Source organism: Leptinotarsa decemlineata, unplaced genomic scaffold (genome assembly GCF_025532065.1).
Source record: "Leptinotarsa decemlineata unplaced genomic scaffold, Ldec_3_MD MMD2_P_RNA_scaffold_5, whole genome shotgun sequence".
Lineage (NCBI taxonomy): Eukaryota > Metazoa > Arthropoda > Insecta > Coleoptera > Chrysomelidae > Leptinotarsa > Leptinotarsa decemlineata.
The window spans coordinates 3,674,638-3,701,091 of record NW_027412532.1 but is presented as its reverse complement, the minus strand read 5'-3'; the positions used below and the strand labels follow the sequence as shown (position 1 = coordinate 3,701,091).

At 33.9% G+C, this 26,454-nt stretch overlaps 1 protein-coding gene across 1 annotated transcript; it reads right to left on the bottom strand.

The window, feature by feature from the left end:
- Positions 1-10,322: 10,322 nt before the first annotated feature.
- On the bottom strand, positions 10,323-21,597 carry LOC111511027 (uncharacterized). Its single transcript, XM_023167041.2, has 4 exons — positions 21,453-21,597; positions 14,270-14,387; positions 11,696-11,981; positions 10,323-10,672 (listed from the first exon to the last, which is right to left on the bottom strand). The coding sequence occupies exons 1-4, from the start codon at positions 21,477-21,479 to the stop codon at positions 10,516-10,518; spliced, it is 588 nt and encodes a 195-aa protein (XP_023022809.2). The 5' UTR covers positions 21,480-21,597; the 3' UTR covers positions 10,323-10,515.
- Between the last annotated feature and the right edge of the window lie 4,857 nt (positions 21,598-26,454).

Sequence of the window (26,454 nt, the reverse complement as noted above, 5' to 3'; positions counted from 1 at the left end):
CCTAATGTTCCTTTGACAGGTACAAATTTAGTTTTTTATGATTTATTTTTGCAATTACCTGAGAGGTTGTATTTTTAGTTTTGTCATATTCAAGAATTTTGATTTGTACGAAAGGTGTAAAATGATCTGTTATATGTGTTCTAAAAAGAATGGGTTCAATAATATTTTCTGAAAAACTATTTTTTTTTGTCTAATAAATATATGATCAATAGCTGACTTACTAGTTGAACTCATTCTTGTAGGTTCGTTGATATGTGAAATAAATCCGTTTGAATTCAAAATATTCAGAAATTGAACCTATCGATCGAGTGACGAAGAAAGGTAGCAATTGCGTTGGTTTTGTTTCACGTAGTGGATCACTTCAAAAGTTATGGTTGCATTTTTGTTCTGTGTTGTCTTTAGGTAGATGGTTACTTACCTATGATAAAATTACTATTTTATCATTTGTTAATGAAAGACCCGTTATTATTTCGAGGTTTCATCAGTTTTCCACACCTGAAAAAAATATAATTTTCACAAATGGTGTCAACAGGCAGTCAAAAAATGAAACTCAGGTCCTCTTGGTATATTTTCGTCAATTTCAAAAATGTTCCGTGTTAGAAACAATACATTATAATTTCGTTTGATTGTTCAGTGTATATACAATTCCACTAGATTATATCCCACCATGGTAGCTTCAAGATATTTTTATATTGTCTCATTTCATCTATGAATAAACGCTGCTTGTTCAAGGAATCAACCCTAGCTATTATTTCAGGTATTCGCCGACTTTGAAGTAATTCCACAGGAAGGAAGCAGCATATCGATACATCGCAATAATATAAAACCACGCACCTTTCCACTTTAAACCGATACAGTACAACCAACCACATTGTTACCGACAATTACCAATAAATTATCGAACGATTTCCCCGCAGATATATCTCTTTTGCGGCAAACAATATCTCTTTGAAATGAGTTACACTTAAAAGTCGCTTAAGCGAAAATAGCGTTCTTCAAACTCTGCCGCAAAGGCAGAAGTCCACTCCTTCATTGCCTTTTTTGAAAAGCTCAATCCAGCCGAGAGGATTATGTTTCCTTCTTAAAAAATATTGTGAGTTGAACGGCTGCCTCTATATATCCCATATACTTTTGTTTGCTTCCAATTCTGTTGCAGCTACAACTTGTGTCGGCTTTCTCTGGCAATATTCTTCTTAATTTTCTCGATAATTTTTTTCAAATTGAACACTCTCTTTCAATACCATTAGCGTACTCTTTTCCACAAATTTTAGGTTTTTTCAAATCAAATCATCTTTAAACTTGCGTTAACAGGTATTGATTTTTTCAATTTACCCAAAACTATACTAATGCAGTTGACATATAAATGAGAGATGAAATAAAAGACGTAGTAGAAGACGCAATTACATTACAATAGTTTTAATGAAATAAAAATGGAGTGGAAAATGGAGTTGATCCTCAAAATATTCCTCGAGGAAGTAGCGGCTTTTTTCTTCCAGTAATTTACATTGTTGTTAAAACACGATTTTTGAATGACGACTTGATCAAGTTGGTGGTTGTATAATTTCTGTGTGATTAAGATTCACCCTTTCTCATCTGAGTGAGGGGAGCATTAGAAATATATAATTTGATTGATTTTTTATCTATCATTTTCGATAGCCCTAAAGGAATGACGATAATAATCGCAGGCCAAATACACTTCTGATGAAGCGCTTTTATTTAACGAGAACCACCCATTAAAATATCCTATACTAGTCCGGTCAATTTAGACATTCCAAGCTACCTACATTCCCACCAAGCTGAAAACCAGTATGATTGTTTAAAACATGATTAAAAATAAAATTCGGAGGTTCACCATCTTTTCTCTGTATGGAAAAAATCGCGATTTTCAGCAAAATGGCAGGTTTTATTTTAAAAATACTTCAGCCAAAAATTGTAGATCATAAAATTATCTGTAAAATATTCATCTAAACTTTTTTTCTACGAGCCACCATTTCTGAGATATAACGATTCAAAAAGTTGTAGTCATCATAATATGCACACGTTTCCACGCCATCTATGAGGTAGTGCATTAAGCGCGTTTTTTTAACGTGGTTTCCCCAATATGTCTATTTCACGAGCCAGTTGTGATCTTGTTTGTTTAGAAACTATTGCAAAATGATGAATATTAGCAGAGATTGAAAAGATTAAAGGAATTTCAGTTAGAAAGTAGTGAAATTGAATCGTCCGAGTCGTAACTTTCATTTCTTCTTTCAATTCTTCTTCTTTTTCTTCTTCTTCTTGATCTCCTTGTTCTTCTTCTTCTTCTTGTTCTTCTTAGTCTTCATCTTGAGTACATTTCAACTGAGTGAATAGCGATGTATCGCATGTCGCGACAACTTGGTACTATACCCGAAAAAGATGTTGATGAGCAGCAACTGAGGTTGAAGGAAGACCAGGTAATTGTACTTGTTTTTTATTTTAGGTACTTTTAACGAAACATGCGAAACGAAACTAAGCAGGTAGTTTTTTCAGGAGCTCCATACACAGAAAGAATAAAGCGAATGCCGTTAGTGATAATTTCTCGTCGAGTTGAACTACTATAGTTGAACTATAGACCATTGTCTCTTATATCAGTGTTTGCGGAACTGTTTGAGTATTGTATGTTAGAGAGGTTGACCTCCTTCATTGTGAGATTTAATGTGATACCAGATGAACAACATGGATTCATAAAATCCAAATCAACCACAACAGCAACAACAGAAACAAATATAGACATATTAAAAGAATAAGACAAAAAAATATGTCCAATTGGAATATACTGCGATCTGAGCAAAGCGTTTGATTGTGTTCCACATGATCAATTGTTAAAAAAGCTTTGGATTTATGGGATCAGAGGAAATACACATCAATGGTTTCGGTCTTATCTTGATGGTAGAAAACAATATGTACAGATATCTCACTTTGAGGATGATGAGCAAAACAGCATACACTGCTCAGATATGACATCAATTAGTGTAGGGGTATCGCAGGGAAGTCTCCTTGCACATATATTTTTCTCTTTATATATAGCAGCTATTGTTAAATACCTAGATGAATACAAACTAACACTTTTCTCAGATGATCTGTCGATCCTAGTAGCAGTAGAGATCCTTAGAAGCCATCAAACAAAACTGTAATTATTTAATGACAAGAATTATACTTTGGTTCTCAACAAACAAATTTTATGTCAATTCTGGTAAAACAAATTTTTCAATATTTCACTCTAGACAAAAGAGGATTGAAAACATAGAAATTAAAATGGGAGGAGTAAAATCAAAACAATGCGGAAACATAAAATCTCAGATACAATTAGATTAGAAATTCCATATCAGAGAAAAAATGTACAAACTTAACAGCAAAATATACCAACTGAAAAGAAGAGTTCTCAACTTGTCCGTACTAAAAAAAAATTATTATGCTGAAATTCAGTCACGACTCACATACGGAATCTTATTATGGGATTCATAATCAGCAGCTCAGAAATTATTTGTACTGCAGAAAAAATGCCTTAGAACTTTATTAAATAAAAGTCAGAGGGAAGCATGCAGACCATTATTTGCCAATATGAAAATACTTCCTCTTTCTTGCTTGAATATTCTAGAAATATTTTGCTACATTTTTTAAAATAAAAAAAGCATTAGCACTCATAGTAATGATCACAGTTATTCAACTAGATTTAACCAACATCTTGAAAGACCTCGAAATAATTTGAATGTAACTCTCAGGGGACCTATATATCTCCGATGGCGTAAGAATTTACAGTAAGCTCCCGGAATCCATTAAAAAGGAAACTACTAAATTCAAATTCAGAAAGTATCTCAAAACTTTTCTGTTGTCAAAAATGTTTTATAATATTGAAGAATTTTATTCCAGCTAATTGGATACTTTCATTCAATAATTTATTTTAATTTACTTACTCTACTTTTGGAATTGTCAGTTTCAAATGTGAAATGTCAATATGTAATTTGTGACTGTTACTGTATTCTGTAAAACCAAAGAATGAATTGAATTGAATTGAACTGAAGATAATTTTATGATCTACAATTTTTCTCCGAAGTATTTTTATGATAAAACTCACCGTTTTGCTGAAAACCGCGATAAACTAATTTTTTTGACCTTTGACCTTGAATAACATTTTTTCTATACAAGGAAAAGATGGGGAACTTTCAAATTTCATTTTCAATCATATTTTAAAAGATTTTACTGATTTTCAGCTTGGTGGGAGTTTAGAAAGCTTTACTCTTATTTTTTGGTCTAATTTGACCGGACTATACGTGAGTGAAAAGTGCAAAAAGCTTTGATAACAAGTCTCTCTGTTTATAATTTTCTTGAATTGAATGTGTACTGTCGGCGTCAGGATATCACCGACAACGGCGAGCACAATGGAATCTCCTAATTTTTCTATTTTTATGTTTTGTTCAATTCTTTTATTATTACTTGAATTTCATTTCAGGTTTTTGTTGCTTGATATAATTGTTATTTTCAGCTACTTACCTATTATTTTCTTATTTTTTTTATTGCTCCTTTCAGAGATTTCAAATCATTTTATATAATATTAGACAATATGGAAGTCGGAATTATTGAAATTCACGACTTCTCCCACCGACCATGACTCAGTCTGGTAGCAGTAAACTTTGTTTTATTCACATTTAAACAAAGAAAGGGCTTAATGAAATACCCCACTTTTTTGATCACCTAGAAAAACTTTTTTTTGTATAGTTTTTCTTAAAAAATCAATTTTCATGAAGATAAATTCGCCTCGTGAACGTTTGTGACAACGCATTGCAATAAACTTGTCACACTATTTTCCCACAATATCCTCATGCAAATTTGCCTACTTCAATATCGATATTTAGAAAACCTCTCAGAAAATCAGCTGTCCTCATGAGTTCGCAGACAAGTACCATTACCCGACACAAACAATTGACTATAGAGACTTGGATAACTGCGACCCATACGTTATGAATTTTTCGCTTTGTTACCTCCAAACAATGCAAAACTTTTGCCACACCACAATGATCTCTTGATCGTCAACCCCGTTTAAAATAATCATTGCGGCTCTCAATGTTACCAACTTCGAAGAACACTCGAAGCCTTTGTTTTAATTTGTTTCCAATTCGGGTCTTTGATGGTTTAATCGAAGGGGTTTGCTCGAGGGTTGGTCGAGCGGTGGTAGAAATTATTATTTTTGCTAATTGATGTGTGAAATTGTGATTTTGCAACGTGCCGGAAAAATAAACAAATACTAGAAAAGTGTTTCTGTAACTCACCATTGGTTTTTTGGCCTGGTCCGGGAAATACGTATTTTGCGAGCTCGGCCGCGGAGAATCATATCATTCTTGTCTTTATTAGCATATAACGTTTCGAGTAGAATGAGAAGCCAATTAACCTTAATTAACTTGAACTATCAAGTAACCGATATAGTGCAACCTACCTTTCAACAGCTCTCCTTCAATAATATAGTTAGGGAGATAACTAATTTCGTTATTCAATTATCATTTTTGATTATATAAAAATCACATTAACTGTATAATATACCTACAAAAAACTTTCTATGGACGTATGTCCTAAACGCCTTAACTTTTGAGATACAGGGTGGCAAAGTTTTCAAAAATAATCAGTTTTTTAATGATAACTGAGATAATTTTGTAGACATCTTTGGCATATTTGTCACATATGTTCCATGCCTCAAGGCGCATTTTCTGATGTACACAAATTTGTATTTTTTCAAACAGTGGCATCCCTACGGGTTACGCATTGAATATTTTTGGGGAAAAGGTACTACGCCAATGCTTTCTATTCATAATAAAATCATTTTTAAAATCCTCATTTATTTTTGAGAAAATTTGATCTCTTGGTATTTCTTTGTCCGACGCATGATTTTCACTCAAAAAAAATAAAAATCGACAGAAAGCAAATTAAGAAATTAGATCAATTCTAAAATGAATGAGAATCTGAAAATTGCTTCATAACGCATTACCAATTCCCTAATAATATTTGAAAACATCTGCAAAAAAATAAATTTTTCACAAAAACGAGTTTTATTTTATTTTGTGACAGTAAGTCTAAACGAATAGCACAAATTTGTTAATTAGTAATAATACCAAAACTGATTATAAAAATTGTTGGAAATGGCCACCTGCACTTAGTATGCATGCTTCCGCCCTTCTACGCATGGAATTACGCACCCGTTCAAATATTCCCGGCGTATTTCGTATAGTTTCACACGAGGCAACTATTCGCTCTCTTAAATCTTCTAAAGTATTAACGGGAGTTTTATACACAAGAGTTTTAAGGTGACCCCATAAAAAAATCTAAACTGTTGAGATCGGGGGATTTTGTTGGCCATTGCTGAGGTCCTCCGCGACCTATCCAACGATTAGGATAAACTGTATTTAAATGGTTTCGGACAATTACACTGAAATGAGCAGGGGCGCCATCGTGCATGTACCATATTCGATTCCTTAACGAAAGTGGCACATCTTCCAATAACCCAGGTAAGTCTTCTTCGAGAAAGTGTAAATAAGAACGACCATCAAGGCGTCCTGATAGAAAAAATGGGCCTATTAGATGATCACCTATAATTCCTGCCCTTACATTAACCGAAAATTGGTGTTGGAAATGGGTTTCGGTTATTGCATGGGGATTTTCTTCAGCTCACACATGATTGTTATGGAAATTTTGAATGGCATTGCGGGAAAATTTGCTTCGTCTGTGAACAAAATTTGTGTCTCAAACTGCGGATTTAGTGCAATACTTTGTAGATACCTCTGACTGAAGTTCACACGCTGTGGAAAATCTCTGGGGAATAATGCCTGCACTCTTGAAATTTGGTATGGGTATAACAAAAAAATCAACCAAAATACGCCAAACTATTTGATGACAGATATCCAGAGTTCTAGCGATCTTCCTCGTACTCGTCTCAGGATGTTCCTCAATTTCTTGCAGCACCGCTTCCTCAATTTCAGGAGTTCTTACTACACGAGGTCTACCTTCCGGAGTCCCTTTCTTGAAACTACCAGTTTCCCCAAGTCGACGATGAATATCTGAAAAGGTTCGGCTATCTGGTAAGGAACGATTAGGATATCTTTCCTGATAAATGCGCCTGACTTCTGTTGCATTACCATCGGCAAGGCCATATACGTAATGCATTTGCGCTATTTCCGCATTCGTATAATTTACCATATTTACTGATATTCAGAAAAACAGCAGACTACCAAAATAACTTCAATAACACTTCAAAATCAATCAAAACGCGCTGTGACAGTTTTTAACACCAACACCTTACTTTAAACCAACATCAATATATTAGCCACTGACGTTTGTACATACAGATAATTCGTTTTTTATTGCTATGGTGGGTACGCTGTCTTTTCTGCTTTTAATCTTTAAAAGAAATCACATATCGACAAACTCCATATTTCCAATAAATTCTGCTACACGTCATTTATTCCAGGATAACTAAATTTATGTTTTCAAAAATTATTAGGCGGTGCTGCGTTATGACGTAATTTTAATTGAGAACAGTGCATCTGACAACAAACAAATACCTTTTAGATCCTCAATTATTTTGCAACAAATCTGATCTCTCACTTTGCTTTCAGTCGATGCACGATACCGCATCAGATTTTTAAGGAATTTATCCTTAAGTAAAGCGATTTTTAATTTTTTGAGCGAAAACCATGCGTCGGACAAAGAAAACCCAGCAACTCAAATGTGCTCAAAAATTCAAGATAAAGCAGTGGCGTAGTATTTTTTTCGCCAAAAATATACATTTCAAAACTCGTACGTACGCCACTGGCAGAGAAAATTAAGAAAATTGTACTTCAGAAAATGCGCCTTGAGACATGGAACATATGTACCAAATATGCCAAAGATGTCTACAAAATTATCTCAGTTATTATTAAAAAACTGATTATTTTTGAAAACTTTGCCACCCTGTATCTCAAAAATCAAGGCGTTTAGGACATACGTCCATAGGACGTTTTTTCCTTAAAATGGGTCTAAGAATTACCGCCTTAAATATTAGCATATGTTTAAGGAACACCCAGTATATACTTATATGTATACTAAAAATATATATAATAATACATACAATGAATATTTCGTTTATTCATGTGATTGGGAAAATAGGGCTTCAAACAACAGGATGATAATTGAAACTACTACATTAGACTAGCTTCCATGTTCCTATGATAGTCCCCAAGTTTTTTCCCATGATTTCAAAGAATTCGGAACCAATCCTTCACTTCTTTCGCAATGCCCAATGATTAGTCGCGATTCTTTGTTAGCAGGTATGTTAGGCGTACAAATTTTCGAACCATCAGTTCACCGTTCCGTAACTGTGTCAGGAGTGTTATACCAAGTTTCGTCCAGATAGAAAATTTGCCGTTGTTCTTGTCCATATTTAGTTATTTGTTTTAAGTATTTGTTACACAATTCCACTATTCTTCTGCCCTCCATAACTGCTTGACGTTTGTTTATTATTTTAAATTTCAATCCCAGTTTCTTTATCCAATTCTGAAGAGTTTTGTCACAGCAGGAATTAATTTGATCCACAAAAACGGACAAAACTTTTTAAATTACAGATATTTTAATGTTTCTGTGATATCAATTCTAACCAGTTTTTTTCATCTTCGCCATTTGTAAGGAGAAAATTTTCTCTAATTCAAAATTGAGGATATTCAACATTGTTTAAAAAAATATCACAGTATCTTATAATATTAAAAACAATATACTTTTTTCTGTGGCCTTCAATAACGAACTTTTCAGTTATTCTCTAATCTCTCATTATTTTTTATATTTGTCAATATCTTCTAATATCTCTTCGACTGTGTAATCTGCTTATTTACCACCCACTAACAAGGGGTGTTCTGTTGCTGAAAGTAATAACGATGTATTGATTTGAATAAAGCATAAAGAATCTACCTGTTTGAGTTCTTTTGAATTATACTCAAAAGTCAAACCTGAATTGTCACCTCCTGTGTTTATATCTGTATTTAAACTTAGCAAACACCCTTTTTTCATTTTTGAGAAATGTGATTTCGAGAGATAACAGTGATTTTATGGTACGTTGAATATTCTACCCAGTATTGAAAAGATTTTGCAATAAGCCAAAAATTTCGGAAATGTAAACGCATGGTTGAATGGGTTGGATATATTAACAGCTTTTCGAGCAGTTGGAAATAAGGATAAAAGAAAGTTAAATTCTCAAATATGACATACACTGATTGATACACAAATAAGAAAAAATATCGTAACCAAATTATATACAGAATTTTACCTTCTTTGTGCAAAAAGCCTTGCTTGTTTGGTATGGAATATTCGAAATTATTTTTTTGCCTACCATTGATGGAATTAATACCCCAATAAACGATGTTTTTATCACACTCCATTTTTTGACAATGAAAATATTCATTTAAAAAATTATACACCATAAAGGACTATATTACGAATTACATTCAAAATTTTAATCATATGTACACGTACATGAAAGTCATACAGAAATTGAATTATTGAATGTTTATCAAAACAAGTATTTCTGTGGCTAATACCGCGGCATATATTGAATTACAGCTGGACTGAGAAATAGCTAGAGTTCTGACTGTTTTTTGTTAGTACCTATTATATGAAACAGTTTTGAAAGAGTCTCATATTTGAGTTTTTAACATTCAATTATCGGTATGAGATTAAATCCATAATTACTCTGTTTCAAATATCCTGGAAATTTAAAATTTTTACCGTTTGGAATGATCACCTTCTTTTATATTTTTTCGTTGTCTTTGAAACTTCCTGATGAAGTTCACAAAACGGGTTGTTGAGTGTATTATGAATTTCGTTAACTAATTTTGGGCAACGATTTTTTTCATAAATAGAAGAAGTAAGATATACACGCGATATCCCAATATTACTTATAGAAAAACGAAGAATTGAAACATTTTTTCCAGTCATTTCATATTTGAAATGCGATGTTCAGATCAAAACACATTTTTTTTCTGGACATTTCATTTCCTGATTTAACTTGAATTCGAAATGAGTATTTTGGATGGGGTACACTTTTTTGTCAAGTTTGACTTCATTTCATAAATTCACAAATGAAGAAAGTGCCTCTTACAAATTGATGAACACATTTTGAAGGTAAACAAAAAAAATTATATAGATAATTTGAAATATATTCAAACTATTTTCAATTCTATACAAAGAGTGGAAACCTGACCTAACAAAGTGAAGTATATAATCATTCTACATACTAATGGAGTTCAATCTTCGTGAACTCGAAAACAAATCCAAAAACTGTACAAAAATATTTCAAAACAGTATAATATACAAATATACATTCAACACTATATACTGAATTCCATTTGGAATCAGAACATTGTCAAGTCCTAAAAAATCATCCTTTTATGAATATGAAGTACATTAAAAATCAAAACTAGTTTCCACTGTCAGAATTTGGCACAATGAACATACTTATAGAAAACCCCTTTTAATTATTATCTATCCCCTGTAGTTATAGTCATCATAAATATCATTTTCCCTGGCAATAGGTCTTCCTCTTCTTGATTGATAAGCATCCTCAGGTTCGCTGTAGACAGGTCTTGCTCTTGATCTGTACTGTGGAACTGGTTCATCATACTGATCTTGAGAAGGTTCACTAAAAAATAGTATATACTAGTGAGCATATTTTCATTAGGTCGAAAGACCTAATACACCGACATATCCACCACCCTGCAGTCAATTGTTTTAAAGGGAAATATAAGTATCAACGGAAATATCTAGAAAAAAGTATGTCTACTATTGAAAGACAGAAATGAGTTGTGTTTTGAGTTTCTGAATAAAATGCATTAATAAGTTGGTGAGCCATAAGTCCAAAATTTTTCGAACAATGTAGTTCCTAGTATTTGACAGGAGCTGAAGCAAATATTCTGGCAGATTTCGATTCAATGAAACCGTTTGCAGTGCTCTCTCATGGGAGTCAGCAGATTCATTGCTTTCTGGAACAGTATAGCCAGGAAAAAACAAGTTGTTAAGTCTCCTCATTAAAGAGTTTTTACAAATCAATACCCACCTGGTAGAAGCCAAGCACTTCCATAGTCTTCCAGAGTTATTTGCTTGGCAAACATATTTCAAAGGATTACTTTTTAAGGTTAGTTTTCACCAGGAGATAGGTTTGCTGAAGGCACCAGAGGTAGCCGGGCAAACCTGATTTTGTATGATAGGAAACTTCATATGCACTGTTTGCCGTAATGATTTCGGCCACCAAACATTTGCTCTATACCAATCATTGATCTCGAAAACAGATTTTCTACAGATCCTTCAGCATAAATATTGTAATGCATTGTGTAGAACATTAATCAAGTGAAACAACCTCATTATTTCAGGAAAGTGGAGTTGAATCATCTTGGTTCCTCCACCTGGTACAGGAAACTAGCACAATGCTTTTGAGGCTTGCAAACCCCTCCCTGGCATGGTCTTCACCAAAATAACAAGGTTGTCTGCATAAGCTTACAGTTTTGTCTCCCTTCCGTAAAGAACACCAAGCAAACTGTTCATCAGAAGTGTCCACTGAAGGGTATATTGTATCTGTTTCATTGTGGATTTTAATGGTTTACCAGTTCTAAGACTTGGAAGAATAAACACAATACTTTTTCTCAACCAAATATAATAGTCTGTATACCTGTAGTACTGTGGTTCCTCCCTGTAGACTGGTTGCGAAGCTCTTCCTCTTGGGACTGGTGCTGGGTTGTTGTAATATTTTGGAGCTGGGGCTGCAGCGCGAGCAGGAGCTGGACCTGATGCAGGAGCTGAAGCAGGAGTATTCCTGGCACCAGCGTTGTAATTGTAATTGACTTTCAGTCCGGTTGGATCCGTATATGAGAAAGTACCGTGAATAACCCCGCTGGGATCTCCGCGAGCCACACTTGTGATGCCATCTTCTGTCTTGTAGTGGTAACCGAAAGTACCTGACATTCAAAAATTATGTTATGAGTTTAATACATTGGCTATAGTTATAAATACACCTCAACTTGAAATCGAAGAATCTGAGCAGGGGTAGAGGGAAATAACACCAAAGATGCTTTCCTTATGGAAACGATGTCATCTCCAAAACAACTCCAGACTCAGAAGCATCTACGATGGTAAGTGGAGGTGATGAGGTGCATAAGCATATGCAAGAGTCACTATGGCGAGAAGCGCCATGCAATTGAACCCAGGTTTGTGTTTAATAAACCCTACAAAATACAAATAAAATAGAACACAGAGTCAGATGCTACAAATGCAATACGCATTCATACAGACGGTTCGAAAACCAAAGAAGGCTCGAAATTAGGAGTGTACTCCAGATCACTAAGCCTAAGGATTAAGTGGAGAATGGGAAAAAATACCCGCGTGTTTCAAAAAGAACTGGCTGTTATCTCAATCGACACAAACGAAATAACCAGGAATATAATTTCTGGCAAAAACATAACAATCTGCACCGAGAGTAGCCCTATTGGCCTTGAACAGACACTGTGTTACCTCAGAGCTAGTAATAGAGTGCCACCAAGATTTAGCCAAAGCCTCGATAGATAGTAACATTATCCTGAAGTGGATTAAAGGGCACGATCATAGTAAAGGTAATCGCCGACTCTTTAGCCAAGGAAGCGGTTGGACTAAATACTTATGGCCTGATGACTTCGACAATTGCGGAACTAGCCGAACGTCACACCCATGCTTAATCCCAGAAGAGATGGGATGAGATCAAAGTATGCAATCTTGCCAGGATCACCCTTGGAAAGCTGGCGCCGAAGAAATATATGTGGATGATCTACGAAAAATCTACGCCTAACAGTAGGATTTCTGACTGGCCACTGTCAACTGAGGAAACACCTCCACGATATGGGGCTAGTGGACACACCTCTATGCAGGATGTGTGAACAGGAAGATGAATCTGTCAGGTATGTCCTAGGCAAATGTCCGGAATTATCGTCTGAGAGAGTGTGTGTTTGGCGAGTTTTGGCTACAACTGCTGATATAAAGGAGATGTCTCCCAGAATCCTGTCCACCTTCCTGGAAAGGACAGGATAGACGATAGCCTAGGAGGACAACTCCTTGGGAGGATGTACAATGGGTCACATAAGGCCTAAATTCTGTGGACCTACACTCACTCTCCCCCTACTCTACAGATACAAGAGTTACTATTAGGAAATTCCTTATTTGGTACAGCTTTCGGAATTCGCATCAACCCTGAAACGGGAAAACTACAAACGGGTCTGGCTGACGTCTCACAATAGTTTCATCATAACATCAAAAGTGTTTTTGTTTTCACATGTTTCGTGGTTTCATTCTCAGTGTTACATAACAGAAATCCTGAGAAACCCAAACTCCACCTCATTTCCAACACTAGGATCGCCAATGCACCAGTTGTCCGGAAAAAGGAATAGAGTTGTAAATCATCCCTCGAAAAATATAACACCGGCGCCGCTGGTCGTCGTCAGTCGATTGTGACTTGGCCAAGGTCGCGCCACAACTCGACAGAATTCCTGAGAAACCTAAATCTCACCTCATTTCCAACATAAGGATCACCAATGTACCAGCAGTCCAGAAAAGGAGGTAGAGTTGTAAATCATCCCCCGAAAAACCAACGCTGGCGCCGCTGGTCGTCGTCTGTCGATTTTACCTTGACCAAGGTCGTGCCATAACTCGACTTGCGCTTCGCGATCGAAAGACGCTTCGAAAGACTTCCACCAACCTTCCTATCGGCTTCCAGAGACTTCCATTGCAATGTATGAACACTACCAATACGCAGATCGGGAAGTTTAGGTTGGAAATGCGATACAAAGTGTTCTAATGAGGCACTAGAGATCTGAAATTTCAGTTAAAGTGTTTGTGTTGTGTTGTTAGTGTTGCTAGTGAAATAATGTTGAGTTCAAGTCTACAGTGTACTCAATTAATGTCAAACCTACGTGGAAAACGTAACAGCTTGATGTACAGAAACCTATCAGACATCAACCACTCCCCTGCCTAATACCACGAAAGGCGTTGGATTATATCGGACAGGTGTCAGTGCAGGATTCTTCACAGAAGTAATTCCTGCGATACAAATGCCTGAATCGATTTTCAATTATTGGAACGGACACACTTGCACACTTGAATATATTTTGCTTAGAACTTATAAACTAGTTACAACTAGCAACTGGAAATTATTATTGAATCAATTATTAAAAAGGAGAAAAGAAATGAAAATATGGGCTACCAAAAAAATTTCAAATACCATCGGGAGTAGGTTCATTCCTGGAATCCTGTAGAATACTAGCGTACGAATTATGTCTGGACTGTGGGGGATGTTGAGATGCTACAAGTTGAACGCTGAATACAGTCCATGCAAACGCCTGAAAAATACAAGAAGAAACTGTATCATTAATCTCTCATGCGTTAACATTTACAGGGGCCTAGGCAAGGTCACTGTTGCAATATGCAGCGAGAACATATCACTTCTATCAGCCAATTAACGTTATTTATATCTTAATGCTCCATTAGTTGAAGTTTTTTCTCAAGGGGGTCTCAATTTGAGCGATTAGCGGCTTTTTAAAAGCATATAATTATCATTTGTTTCAAAACGGGAAATTAAGTCAGGTTTCTTAGATTGGCTGAGCTGTTAAGATGACTGGTTTTTCTTTGACAATTGTTTGATTCCTGTCAGAAATTGAATATCAAAAGTTGATGTTGAACTAAGTTGGTTGAATTGAGCAACTGAGAAACAAAATCTTCGGTACTTTCTAAACTTTTCTAACTATACTGGCTTTTAAAGAGTCCTCTCATATATTACTGACTATGGAGTTATAAAAGACTATGTGTTTGATACTTTGAAAACAATCTTTGCTTTTTTCACTCAATTCCCAAATTGGTTTTGGAATCTTATTGGGAAATTTTGAAAACCGTGTTAGGTATTGTACGTTAAAAAGTATGACCCCGTTATTCTTAGCTTGTACAAGTTTCCACTTCTAAAACTTATCGTTAGCGGAAAAAAGATTTGTTTTCAACAGATTTGAAAATCAAATGATTCTTAAATTTCCCGCGAACAAGAAAAGGTGAATTTCATTTTCCAAAACAGAATCATACGGCGCGTTTACAATCTTTTCTACCAAACCTCCTGCAGAGACACCTTTAAAAATAATATTTCCACGGTTACATGTATATACCTAATGAAGTTGACCACATATACTTTCATAAACAGGGAAAACCTCGTTTGTTTGAAGATGATATACAATGTTTCGTGATGAATTCCATTAGTTCGGACTACCAATGCCTGATATTATATAAAATAATTTTAAATCCCTGAAAGAACCAAAAAAAAATAAAAAATAGAATTAAAAATGAATAGTTCTTTCAGGGATTTCTTATCATTTTATATAATATCAGACAATGGAAGTCCGAACTGATGAAATTCAGGGAAAACCTCAACAAACACATAAACATGAAAATCTAAAAAATAGATGGGAAACGGAAGAGGTCTCAAAACTGAACCTTGAGACAACCCGAAGTCAAGTATTAACTGGTAATCTGATTTCGATAATCAAACTAATACAGACTGATATAAATTCAGCAAACAGTTGATGAAGAAATTCAATTACTCGAAACATAAACGCAAAAAGCAATATCCTTGACGAGGACATTACTTGTAGCCACATTATCGCCCTTTCATAGAAATTATTCGTATTTTTCTAAATATTAAACATATTTCATAATACTATAACTAAAATTCTTTCAGAGTTAATGAAGCAAAATAATGTGTTTTGAATTATTATTCCATTAAACAGCGAGCTCGTTCTTTATTATGAGGTATGCTGAGTAGTTATTGAGAGGCTATTCATATGCAATATATGCAGTTATTCATATCTAGCGGTAAAATGGAAACGTGCATCATTATTCATTTTCCACAATGAATATTATGAAATATGACTTAATAGACGTTTCTCAACAGGATCACGATATAAGTAATTGAGCTGAATCACAGCATTATTTTATCGACTTCATTACTGTAGATTGACATGTTATCAGCTCAAAAATAATCTCTTCAATACGGTAGATAAATGGAGTATAAATTATTGTATGTGTGAATAAAGTATACAGAAATATTACTACAATATAATCAGGGTCGACATGAGGGAACTTCAAAGAAATATAAAAAAAAATCTAATACAAACATCTTCAGCAATAAACAATATTTTTATCAACCAGAGTTTCAAAAACTTGCTGAAAAGTAAATAAATAATTGAAGTTATCATATTAATAATCATTTATCTTTTTTTTCTAATTGACACGGCCGGTACTTGATGAAGATCCATAGTAATTTCATAGACTACACATTACTATTTAATTTCACACAAGCTTTATTTAGAAATCTCACGTCAAAAAGTGAGACCTCGGTAATCCTCAGCTCGCACAAGTTTCGACAGAGAAACAGATTCTAGACAGATCTTTTTATAAAAAAAAAATCACATGTTTCATTAACACAGTAGTTTTTTTGTAGTTTTTGTAGTGAATTACGTACTAAAAGATCAAGAGTATATAAGCTGACTTATGGCACCTGTCCAAAACTGTATATTAGCCAAACAGGGACATTTTCCCAAAGAATTAAAGATAATTGAAGTAGTTTTGTAAATAGAGAGACCAATTCCACAGTTACATACTACCTTTTAGCAGAAGGGCATGAGTTCAATCATGAATACGATGTGTTACATTTAGAAGAGAAGAGTTTGAAACTCAATCTTCTAGAATGTTTAGAAATCAGTAGATTCAAGAATTTGGGTGATTTATAGAATGATCAATTAGAATTGAATAACTCCCCGTTACTAAATATTTTTTCAAATGTGGAAAGCGGCATATTAGATCAGGTAATTCATTACAAACTTTGGTACTTCAAATTGTAAAATAAGGTATATAAAGCATTGAATATGTAGAATATAGTCAGTAAAGATAAACCCGGAAGAACCCTTGTTTGACGAAACAAGTGATGCATTTTTGTAAAATTGTTCTGTGAAAATCTCACAATAAAGTGTTTTTTAAATACTTTAATTATGGATTTTCATCAATTATAGGCCAATTCCATCATACATAAAGGTTCATTCTTACTCTGATATTTATATTTATATACTCATGACAGATTTTTGACATCAACTCAGCAAAATAACTTCAGAAAATTGAAAACAAATAAAGTATTAGATTCGAAAAGATCAATGATGACGTATTTATTCAAAGATAAGTTACCATGTATATCGAATTATTATTTTTAAAAAAATCCAAATCAAATTTCTATCTGTTCCGGAAATTCAAAAAAATCCTATTTATTTATAGTAGGTACTGTATAGTGAAACACGTTTTACTGTTTTGTGGAAACACAGATATGTGTAATCAATTACTTGGTGATTCCTGATTACTATCATCATTTTTCATTTGTGGAAAAACAGATCACTATCATCATTGAAATCATAACAACATAAATATCAACATCATAAATTATCGTTATTTTTCATCAGGTTGATTCCTTGTTCTTGAACATAGAAAAAAGTCGAAAACTACTTCGAAACAAGTTATAATTTTTCATCGCTGATCGTACATAACTCAGACAACACGTATACATTGATTACCGTCTGGGAACCTTATAAATTATACACCCAATAAGGAAATCGTGGCTTATTATTATTCTTGGCACACAAACAAATGCCATTTCTCAATTGTAGAAAAAAATCTGCACGCAAAGTTCACCGTTCAGGCACGACTGCTTTGAATAGATCTCGCGAGGCGATTTTTTTTCGTGATTGACCATAAATATCTTGTCCTTCCCCATCTCACAGACGAATGTATTGAATTTAAGTATTTGAAATCAGGAGATTTGGAAATGAGGTTTTCCAGTAGGGTTACAATGTGTACCGTGTTAGGAATCACACGTTGAAAAGTAAGACCTCGCACAAGTTTCAACTTCTGAGAGTTGTTGTTCGTATGGGGCAACAATTAGTTGATGGAAAAACAAATTTTAACAAATAGTTTACATATTGAATTGACATCACTTTGACATTTGTTTGCTTGTATGGTACACTATGATAGTAAATCAGTGGTCCCTGAACTTTTCGGTGATGTATACATTTGATTTCTTCTTATTTTTAATAATTTCTTCATCCCGTGTTTATGGTTTTCATTTTTTGATTCTATACGTTTGATATATTATGTAATATTCTTGGTCAGATCTATCTCTATATTTCTAATCTCATTGCAAGACTCTGAGAAGATCCTATACACAACTTCCTTGTATTTTCTTCATATCATTTACGAATGATAACGTTTCATCGTCATAAATGAGGCATGAGAAATAATGGAAAATATTTTCTCATCATTTTAGATTCCATTTTCTCACAAAGTACAAGAATTATTCTGAAAATAAAAGAACTGGTTTACAGATGAGTTTAGGAGATCAAGTCGAAACCTCAAAGACTTGTTGTTGGAATACTGTACATTTATATCGTGCTCTCTTTGGAACGCTCCCGATCAGTTTGGTCGGTGAGGATGAAAAACGTATATAGAAAAAGAGAAGAAGAATTGTTGTATCAAGAAAAGATGGCGAAATAAACGTTATTAGAATTATGAATATATGAGTTTATTAACACTTGTATAGGATGAAATGTACTCATCTCTGAGTGAATTATATGTATTCTCTGAACAAAAACATGCCAAATCAAGCATCTCAACAAAAAAATAATTCTTTCAGAATCAAATCGATAATTCAGAGAAGCCAACAAAAACTACATAGCAGATTGTGAATACATTGTTTAATAGGGGTTCGAGCGGAACAAAAGTGGATATCATATTACTTGATGTTGGTAATTATATCAAAGACCCAAAAAAAAAATTTTGAACTTTTCAATAGTACTTCCTTTCTATGCGTATCGTACTATAGTTCTCATCAGTGGTACTAATGGGTTAAAAACCCATCAGTGGGTTTTTAACAAAAACAACTCTGAGTAGGAAAAGGCAATAGCATTTTAACTTACAAAAACTGTATCTCTTCTACAGATGGAAAACTCTACATCTTTCTTATTGACCGTTGAACGAGATTTTTCTTCTGTTTAACTCTGCAGTTTTCATTATAAGCACACAACTAGATGATATCGGAGCCCAGCATTTTCATATCAACCTCAACATAAACGAGTAGGACATTGCGACTATCTTCCCATTTGGCGTTTTTCCATACATGCCATCTAACGGATAGACTAACCCCGAATGTAAATGATGAACGAGGTTCCCTAAGGATCATTCAAGCAAATTATTTGCTCTCCAAATAAAACTCCCCTATTGAAAGGGCTATGATCATACTATCATTGGCGAAGCATTTCTGAGCAGCAATTATTCAACCATTGTCAATGAATGGTTTACCAATCAAACGATTTGGTCTTCTCCTGGTGGAATCAGAACACCTTAAAGTAGGTATATTTGGCGGCATCCTCCTCACATGAATCAGCATAATCACAAGTGAAATATAAAAAAAATATTGCATGATGTTGCCTGGGTGATATTTCTAACGTCTCACAGTGAAATATTGCTGATCTACACCAAGAAATTGGGTAATTTTGGTTCTCCTGTTAATATCACCAAACATTTTTGCGAGCATCCGTGGCTGACTGTTTTTTCTTGGAGAGGTCACTTCACTTTTCAGTGAAGGCTCCTAGATCTCCATTATGAAATGAATTATCTTTTTTCCACAACAGAAGTAAAATTTGAATTGAAGAGGCAATATTTTTAAAGTACAGTTTTTTGGAAAAAAAATATTTTAGCTTTCCACTTGTCTATCGTTGAAAAAAATGTGGGAAATATGCCAAGAAAGGAAGCAAGCAAGACATTTTATGTCAGTACCTACTCTTTTGAATATTAGGTTGTGAAAAACTACAGTATGACTGTTTTGAGCTGCTGGAATTAATTCTGGTTGTTGTTTGATCAAAAATAGAAACGCCGGTTTGCTAAATCTGAGAATTATAAAAATACGTTAGGAACTAGAAGAAAAGTGCACTTCTATAATTGTTTCAAATGATAATAACAAAAGTTCTTTCTATTCAGTGAACCATGTTTATTTTCTGAACTGAAGTTTATTGTATACCAGATTTGGTAATATAATAAATTTTATCTGGTTTCATTGATAGATGGGCAATTAACCTTGATCAACTTATTTTCGGTAGTAACATTGAAAACTTTCTTGAATCATTTCTCTTCACTATTTCGATGAATCAATATCCAAATTTATTGCCAAGCCTTGATGAAATATCCTGATTATTCATGTCATGTCCTAATTCAGAAATTGATTTATTGTTTTCAGTTTGATTCGATTCAATTCGTTACTGAGAAAATTAAAACTGTAAACGAAGTGCTTTGATTTTCAATATGATGAAAAGAGATAGATAGATATTTTTCAAACCTGTAATCAGTTTCTTCAGTTTTAAATACATATTTTCATTTTGAAGCTATGTACATGTTACACGAAATCATGCAGCAAAAAGTCTTGGTATATGTAATTTGCAATCATAACTGACAGATTATGTCAAAAGGTTGATACCAAAATTTCTCCGTAGAAAAATCCACATGGATGAAACTTTCTGAAATAATTGCGTACTCAGTGTATTTGTACTAGAATAAACATTAGATATGCTTTAATTTTTGTTTGAACTATTTTTTGACATTATATACAGCCATTATACACTTCTGTAATAAAATTAATATTTTTTTTTTAAATTCAGGTATTCAGCCGCAGATGCATTTTTTATTTTATTCTTTGAATTTATGTTTGTTTTTTGCCAACTCTTAGTGAGATTCTAAGTCATAAGAAGCACCTAAATACCAAATTCTAGCTTCCTAGGACTAACCAAGACGAAGAAACAGAAATGAATGTGTGTATAAGTAATAAATAGTAGTTTCATAATTTGAAAAAATAAATTTGGAATTCTTATGATGAATTTTACCCGAAAAATATTTGATGATATTGTATGGTAAATTCTACACGAGTTGCCTCAGTACCTTTGACATGGACAATCAGCACCTTGCTTTCAATTTTTGTTGTTGAAAGACAAAATAAATTGATGGAAATAATTCAGATAGGTACTATAATTCAAAAAATTCCTAAATATTTATTTTGTATTATTCCCAAACTGCTCTGAATAAACAAGTCATCAGTATTGAATGTGATGAATTCGACTCGTTTGACAAAAAGGGGTTTACTGTAATAATAATGAAATTTCATGAAAACCTTGCTTTTATAGTAAAAATTGAAGAAAAACACAAGATTCAGAGCCGTTGATGAAAAATGTTCCTTATTTTGAAAAGACAAATCAACAATATATTCCGTATATGTAGATTCACTATCGATTCATAAAAAAATGATGGTATGACAAAAGGAGTAAAAATTTTGAACTTGCCATTAAAATTGTAGTTGAAGAAGACATCTCTGCGATGTGTCAGTAGATCACTGTCTAGCCACTTTTTAGCCAACCCCAAGTGAGTAGGCGACAACTAAAATAACACCAAGTATAGACAATCTTTATATACCGGCGCGCCCAGTTCAATGCTGACCACTTCGCGGGGCAAACATTCCGGCATTCGCAGATACTGTACCAATAACATACGCGTCGACAAAAGTTTGCATTATGCATTTCCTTCGGTAAAAAGTATGTTTATTGAACATTAAATATTTATTGGCAATAAAATCTTGATTGCCTACCAATTAGAATATTTCAATTGTTCAGTTGTTTTGAACCTCGATATTGATCCGATACATAAGTCCTTCGAGTTGCAAGTAACTACTTCATCTTTGATATTGAACACTTTCACAATGACAGTTTTGGTATTATCGGTATTACTTAACAAAAGGTGATGCTCACTCATAAAAGGAATACTCCTAAGACGAAAAGATCAATACATTTGGAGTGTTGCAACGTTTTAAGCAAGTATCAACATGATAGAGGCAAGTGAAAATACCATTTGAACCATCAAAATTCCACATCAATACCAGAAAAATGAAATAGGGGCTGATGAGTACTTATTCATGGATTGAAATGAATTTATCAAGCAGAAGTTGCACCATCCATTGCCACCAAACTGAGAATGCAGATAACTTCGATTCCTGTATGACCACCAATTTCCATTAGAGCTGAGTTCTAATCTATGTTCGAGAATATAAAGACTGAGTATTCAATTTTATATTTCAGACAGTTCAACAGCTTCGAACCATTCCTGAACTTCACGTATTCGCCGTAAAATTTTCTTTAGGGTCATTTCATCACAACTTATTTCAGTAAATTTCAAAAAGAGACAAGGTTGGGCTGCTGATCTGTTGAATAAAATTATCCTCAGGACAATTTTTCTCTCTGTTTTCAACCAGTGGGGCATTGATGCGTACATGCAAACTTCTAACGACAAACTTTTCAGCCTCTCAATATGTCGTCTGCCGATAGTGGCACAAAAATAACAGTGTCAAGAATTAGTATTAGGTTTGTCAACCAGTTCCCAACAGTTTTGGGTGGAAAGTGACTGAACACGACCTACATTATCCTCATCAACACACGAAGATGGTTCAAAAGCAATATCAGCGATAGACAAAGCTAATTTACTTGTAGCACAACGTTTATCTCAGTTCTTAGTTCACCTTCAGGAAAAAATATTATCCACTCTCTCAACTCTACAATCCACAATACGAGAAATCAATTTTGTGAAGTGTATGAAATATCTATCATCGTACTGGAAAATGTACCAGTCACTTTGCACCAGTGTACTGCAGACTCTTTTATGGAAGGGAGTTTTCTTCCAACTGAATTCATTTTTGAGAATGTATTATTAGACGAATTCTGAAGCATTGCCAAAGATTCTGGACACCAAGCACCACTGTACTATGGACTATTCAAAAAAGGGGTTATTCCTACTCCTGTATTGATTTTCGAGAGTGCATCGTTGCCCAAGATTCTGGTATGATGAGGTAAATGTTATCGTTCTCAAAATTGCACCATATTCGTCTCGCACAAGTGCTCTGTAGATACTTTAAAGAGGGTTTTTCTGCCTCTGAATCAATTCTTGAGGGTATATCAGTGGACGAATACTGAAGCATTTTCCAAGATGCTGCTCATGATGAGGTGAATGTCATCGATCTCAAAAATGCACCATTCATCTTGCACAACTGTACTGTAGACTCTTTAAAGAGGATTTTTCTGCTCCTGAATTAATGTTCGAGAGTGTATCATTGGACGAATACTGAAGCATTGCCCAAGATTCTGGTCATGATGAGGTAAATGTCATCGTTTTCAAAAATGCACCATTCAGCTTTTGCACCAGTGTACTGCAGACTCTTTATAGAAGGGGTTTTTTCTGCTCCTATATTAATGTTCGAGAGTGTAATAATTCTTAGAATATTTTCAGTATCTCTCTATTTTGTATTCAATTATTTCTGAAGTTCAAATTCCCAACCGATCATAACATTTGTCGATGTGTTTTGTTCGGTAGTAACGCCATTTCCGTTAATTAACACATTTATTATACTTTACGGGTTCACTTCGACGGCGTTCAGTGTTAATTGAATGCATGTTTTTATCCCATCGCATTTATCATTTTCTAATAGGGCAAGTTTAGAATTCGACTTATGCAAGTTTATCCGCAAATTATCATATTTCAACATGTCTACACAATGTCGTTGAAATAGGATAACGAATGCCTTCAAGAATTTAAATTCCTTAAGAACAATGATACATCAAAATGAATTTGAAGACTGTAATTTCACTTACAAAAAGTATAGTAATTTACATCACAAGTCCGGAAAATACTTTTTTTGGACGTGTTGCGTACACCATTTTTTCGACAAACGTGTATATTCAAAAATCAATGAGACACATGTCTTCATTCATTCATTCATTCATTCATTCATTCATCCATTCATTTTCAATTATATTTCTTTGAACACAATTTTGAACAATCTAATTCGTATTTGCATTGAATATTGAAATTCACACAGAAGATAGGTGCCAACAGAAACATTCTAATTCTTATTTAGATTATTATTTATATGAAAATTCAATAATAGCTAAAAATGAAGGGATTCAATTCGTTTGAAATGTCTGGTGATTTTAAATGCCTTTTTTCGAAGTTAGAACGAGGACCGTTTTCATCTGATAATTTTTGAATGGTCTTGTCAATTTAGATTTTGTTCGTAAATAAAATGTCTATATATCCTTCGGCGACATTGGTAGACTTCCAGCCACCGTGTCTTTTCAAATTTGTGATAAGTAATTTTTAGGAATGGCTATATTTGAAACTTCGACGATTCTTAATCCAAGATTTTCAAAACTGTGGAATATTTTTCTTTTCTGTTATTCAAGAATATTCTGTTATTTGGAGTGTGGATATATTGCTAATATAACAGCATCAACACAATTTCTTTGGCACAAAATGTAACTTGACCACATATCAAATTTTTCAGTACTCGAAAAGCCGCCGTTTTTCATTTTTAACACAAATCAGGTAGGTAATGAGATGTAAAAGCAGGAACGGTAATATGTCAAAAATTCTACCGACTAACAGTATTTTTATGACAACAGAATATAGCTTTTCATTTTGTATCATGTACTCCTGTAATTGGGTCTCATGACCTGTTGGATGTATTTTCTCAATAAATCTATAAATGAATTATGTAATGTTTTCCAGCGCGAACTATCTAAAATTGAAAAAAGCAGGTTAAGTAATCACTTTTCATTTTGCTCAAGAAATGGTTATGAAATCATAGTATGTGATACGTTGCTGTATTCACAATGAAAAATGGAGTCGTAAACTGTAGTTGCGGCCCATATAAAAATACAAAGGTGTCGATGTTTTCTAAAAGACGAAACGATGCAGGAAAATTCTGCTTACGTTATCGTGTAGTCTTGAAAAAGTGGCCATGGCAGAGTGCTTTTTTTTAACAATTAAATGAAATTCTCAAATTTCGGTTTTTCTCGGATATCTCCGGAACTACTCGAAACTTTCTAAATGGCATATTATTAGGCACATAAATGTGCTACTGTTCTCCAATGGGAAATGTTCCTCCCGACGAAAATCAAGTAGTTTTCATAAAAGAGCTCTAAAACAACGCATTTTAAACTTATCATTTCAACCTTTTTCTTTAAAAAATCATTTAAATACTCGAAAAAGAGAAATGAAATAATGCATTCAACATTTGAAGGGATTCGTTTCTATTTCACCATTTGGCAACATCGGTTATAGCTAATAAAGGACAATGAATCTGTTACCTGTATGAGACAAACAAAGATGACATATTTCAGAGGCGTGCTGTTCTGTTTACTTATGTTCCGAGTTCCGAGACATTCTGTGACATATGACATTTCGTGCACCTAACCTATCTTCCTCTATATAAATAAAAACAAAAGTGTTGTTTATGTGGCTTGTGGAGTGGTTTTGATCTATAATTTATATTTGCCATAATTGTTGATTTATAAAGATAATTTTCCTTTTTTAAACTAGAATATCTAGGTACGTATAAATTATTTCAACTTGATATAGGCGCTGTTGCCAATATGTGAATTGGAAACAAATTCCTTTAAAAATTAAAACACAACATTTGAATCATAAATTTGAATACTTTTCGAAGTGAATTTGAAAACCTCATGAATCAAACTCAACTTCATTTTGTTCAAACTTGCATTTGCTGTAATAACCCAAATTGAGGAACATTCCCCATTCAACCGACCCCGTATCACTTAGCGTTTCCGATATCCCCATGCTGTTCATTCTTATCTTGGACACAGTATATACTCGTGAATCAGGAATTTTCCAATTTTTCAATGTGAGAGAATAATTCAATGAGAATATCTACAACGCAATGAAGCGAAATTATAAATACACCTAAAATACATATTTTGAAATTGGGTCACCCACTTCGCGAACAATAATTATATAAGCAAGTACTACTGTAGAGACACTTTCATATGTTTGCATTCATGAATCAATAAATCAATGTTGTGAGGAGTTAATTGGTTTTCAACAATTGAATTATTTATCAGTTTTCTGATCTGAATATATACGACGTTTTGTCATATGTTACTTGATATTTTGATTTATTAGCTTTCTTATTGTGAATAATCAACGAAGATAAACTGAACGCAATTTAGAAAAAGGATCTCTTTTTACACAGAATCTAACAGCCTCGAGATATTTTTGGAGCAGAGTTCCTTTCTAATAATATGTGCTAATCCTACAGAGGACAGTTGAAAATAAACATGCCATAACTAAACAACTAATGGAAATAAGTAAAAAACACTTCTTTCATGTAAAAGTCATATGAAATAGAGACAAATCTCCAACCTTTCTTCTATATTCCAGGCTATCAAGGTTGCACATGATGTTCGCGTCTTCAATCAGGCGGATGACTCTTTTCTGGATGGA

Excerpts from the sequence above, each read along its gene's own strand:
- LOC111511027 (XM_023167041.2), bottom strand. The coding sequence starts at position 21,479 with ATGTCTTCTTCAACTACAATTTTAATG. Across the intron at positions 11,982-14,269 it reads GAATGAACCTACTCCCGATG|GTACTTTCGGTTACCACTAC; the intron begins GTATTTGAAATT and ends TTTGAATGTCAG. Across the intron at positions 10,673-11,695 it reads GAGGAACCACAGTACTACAG|TGAACCTTCTCAAGATCAGT; the intron begins GTATACAGACTA and ends ACTATTTTTTAG.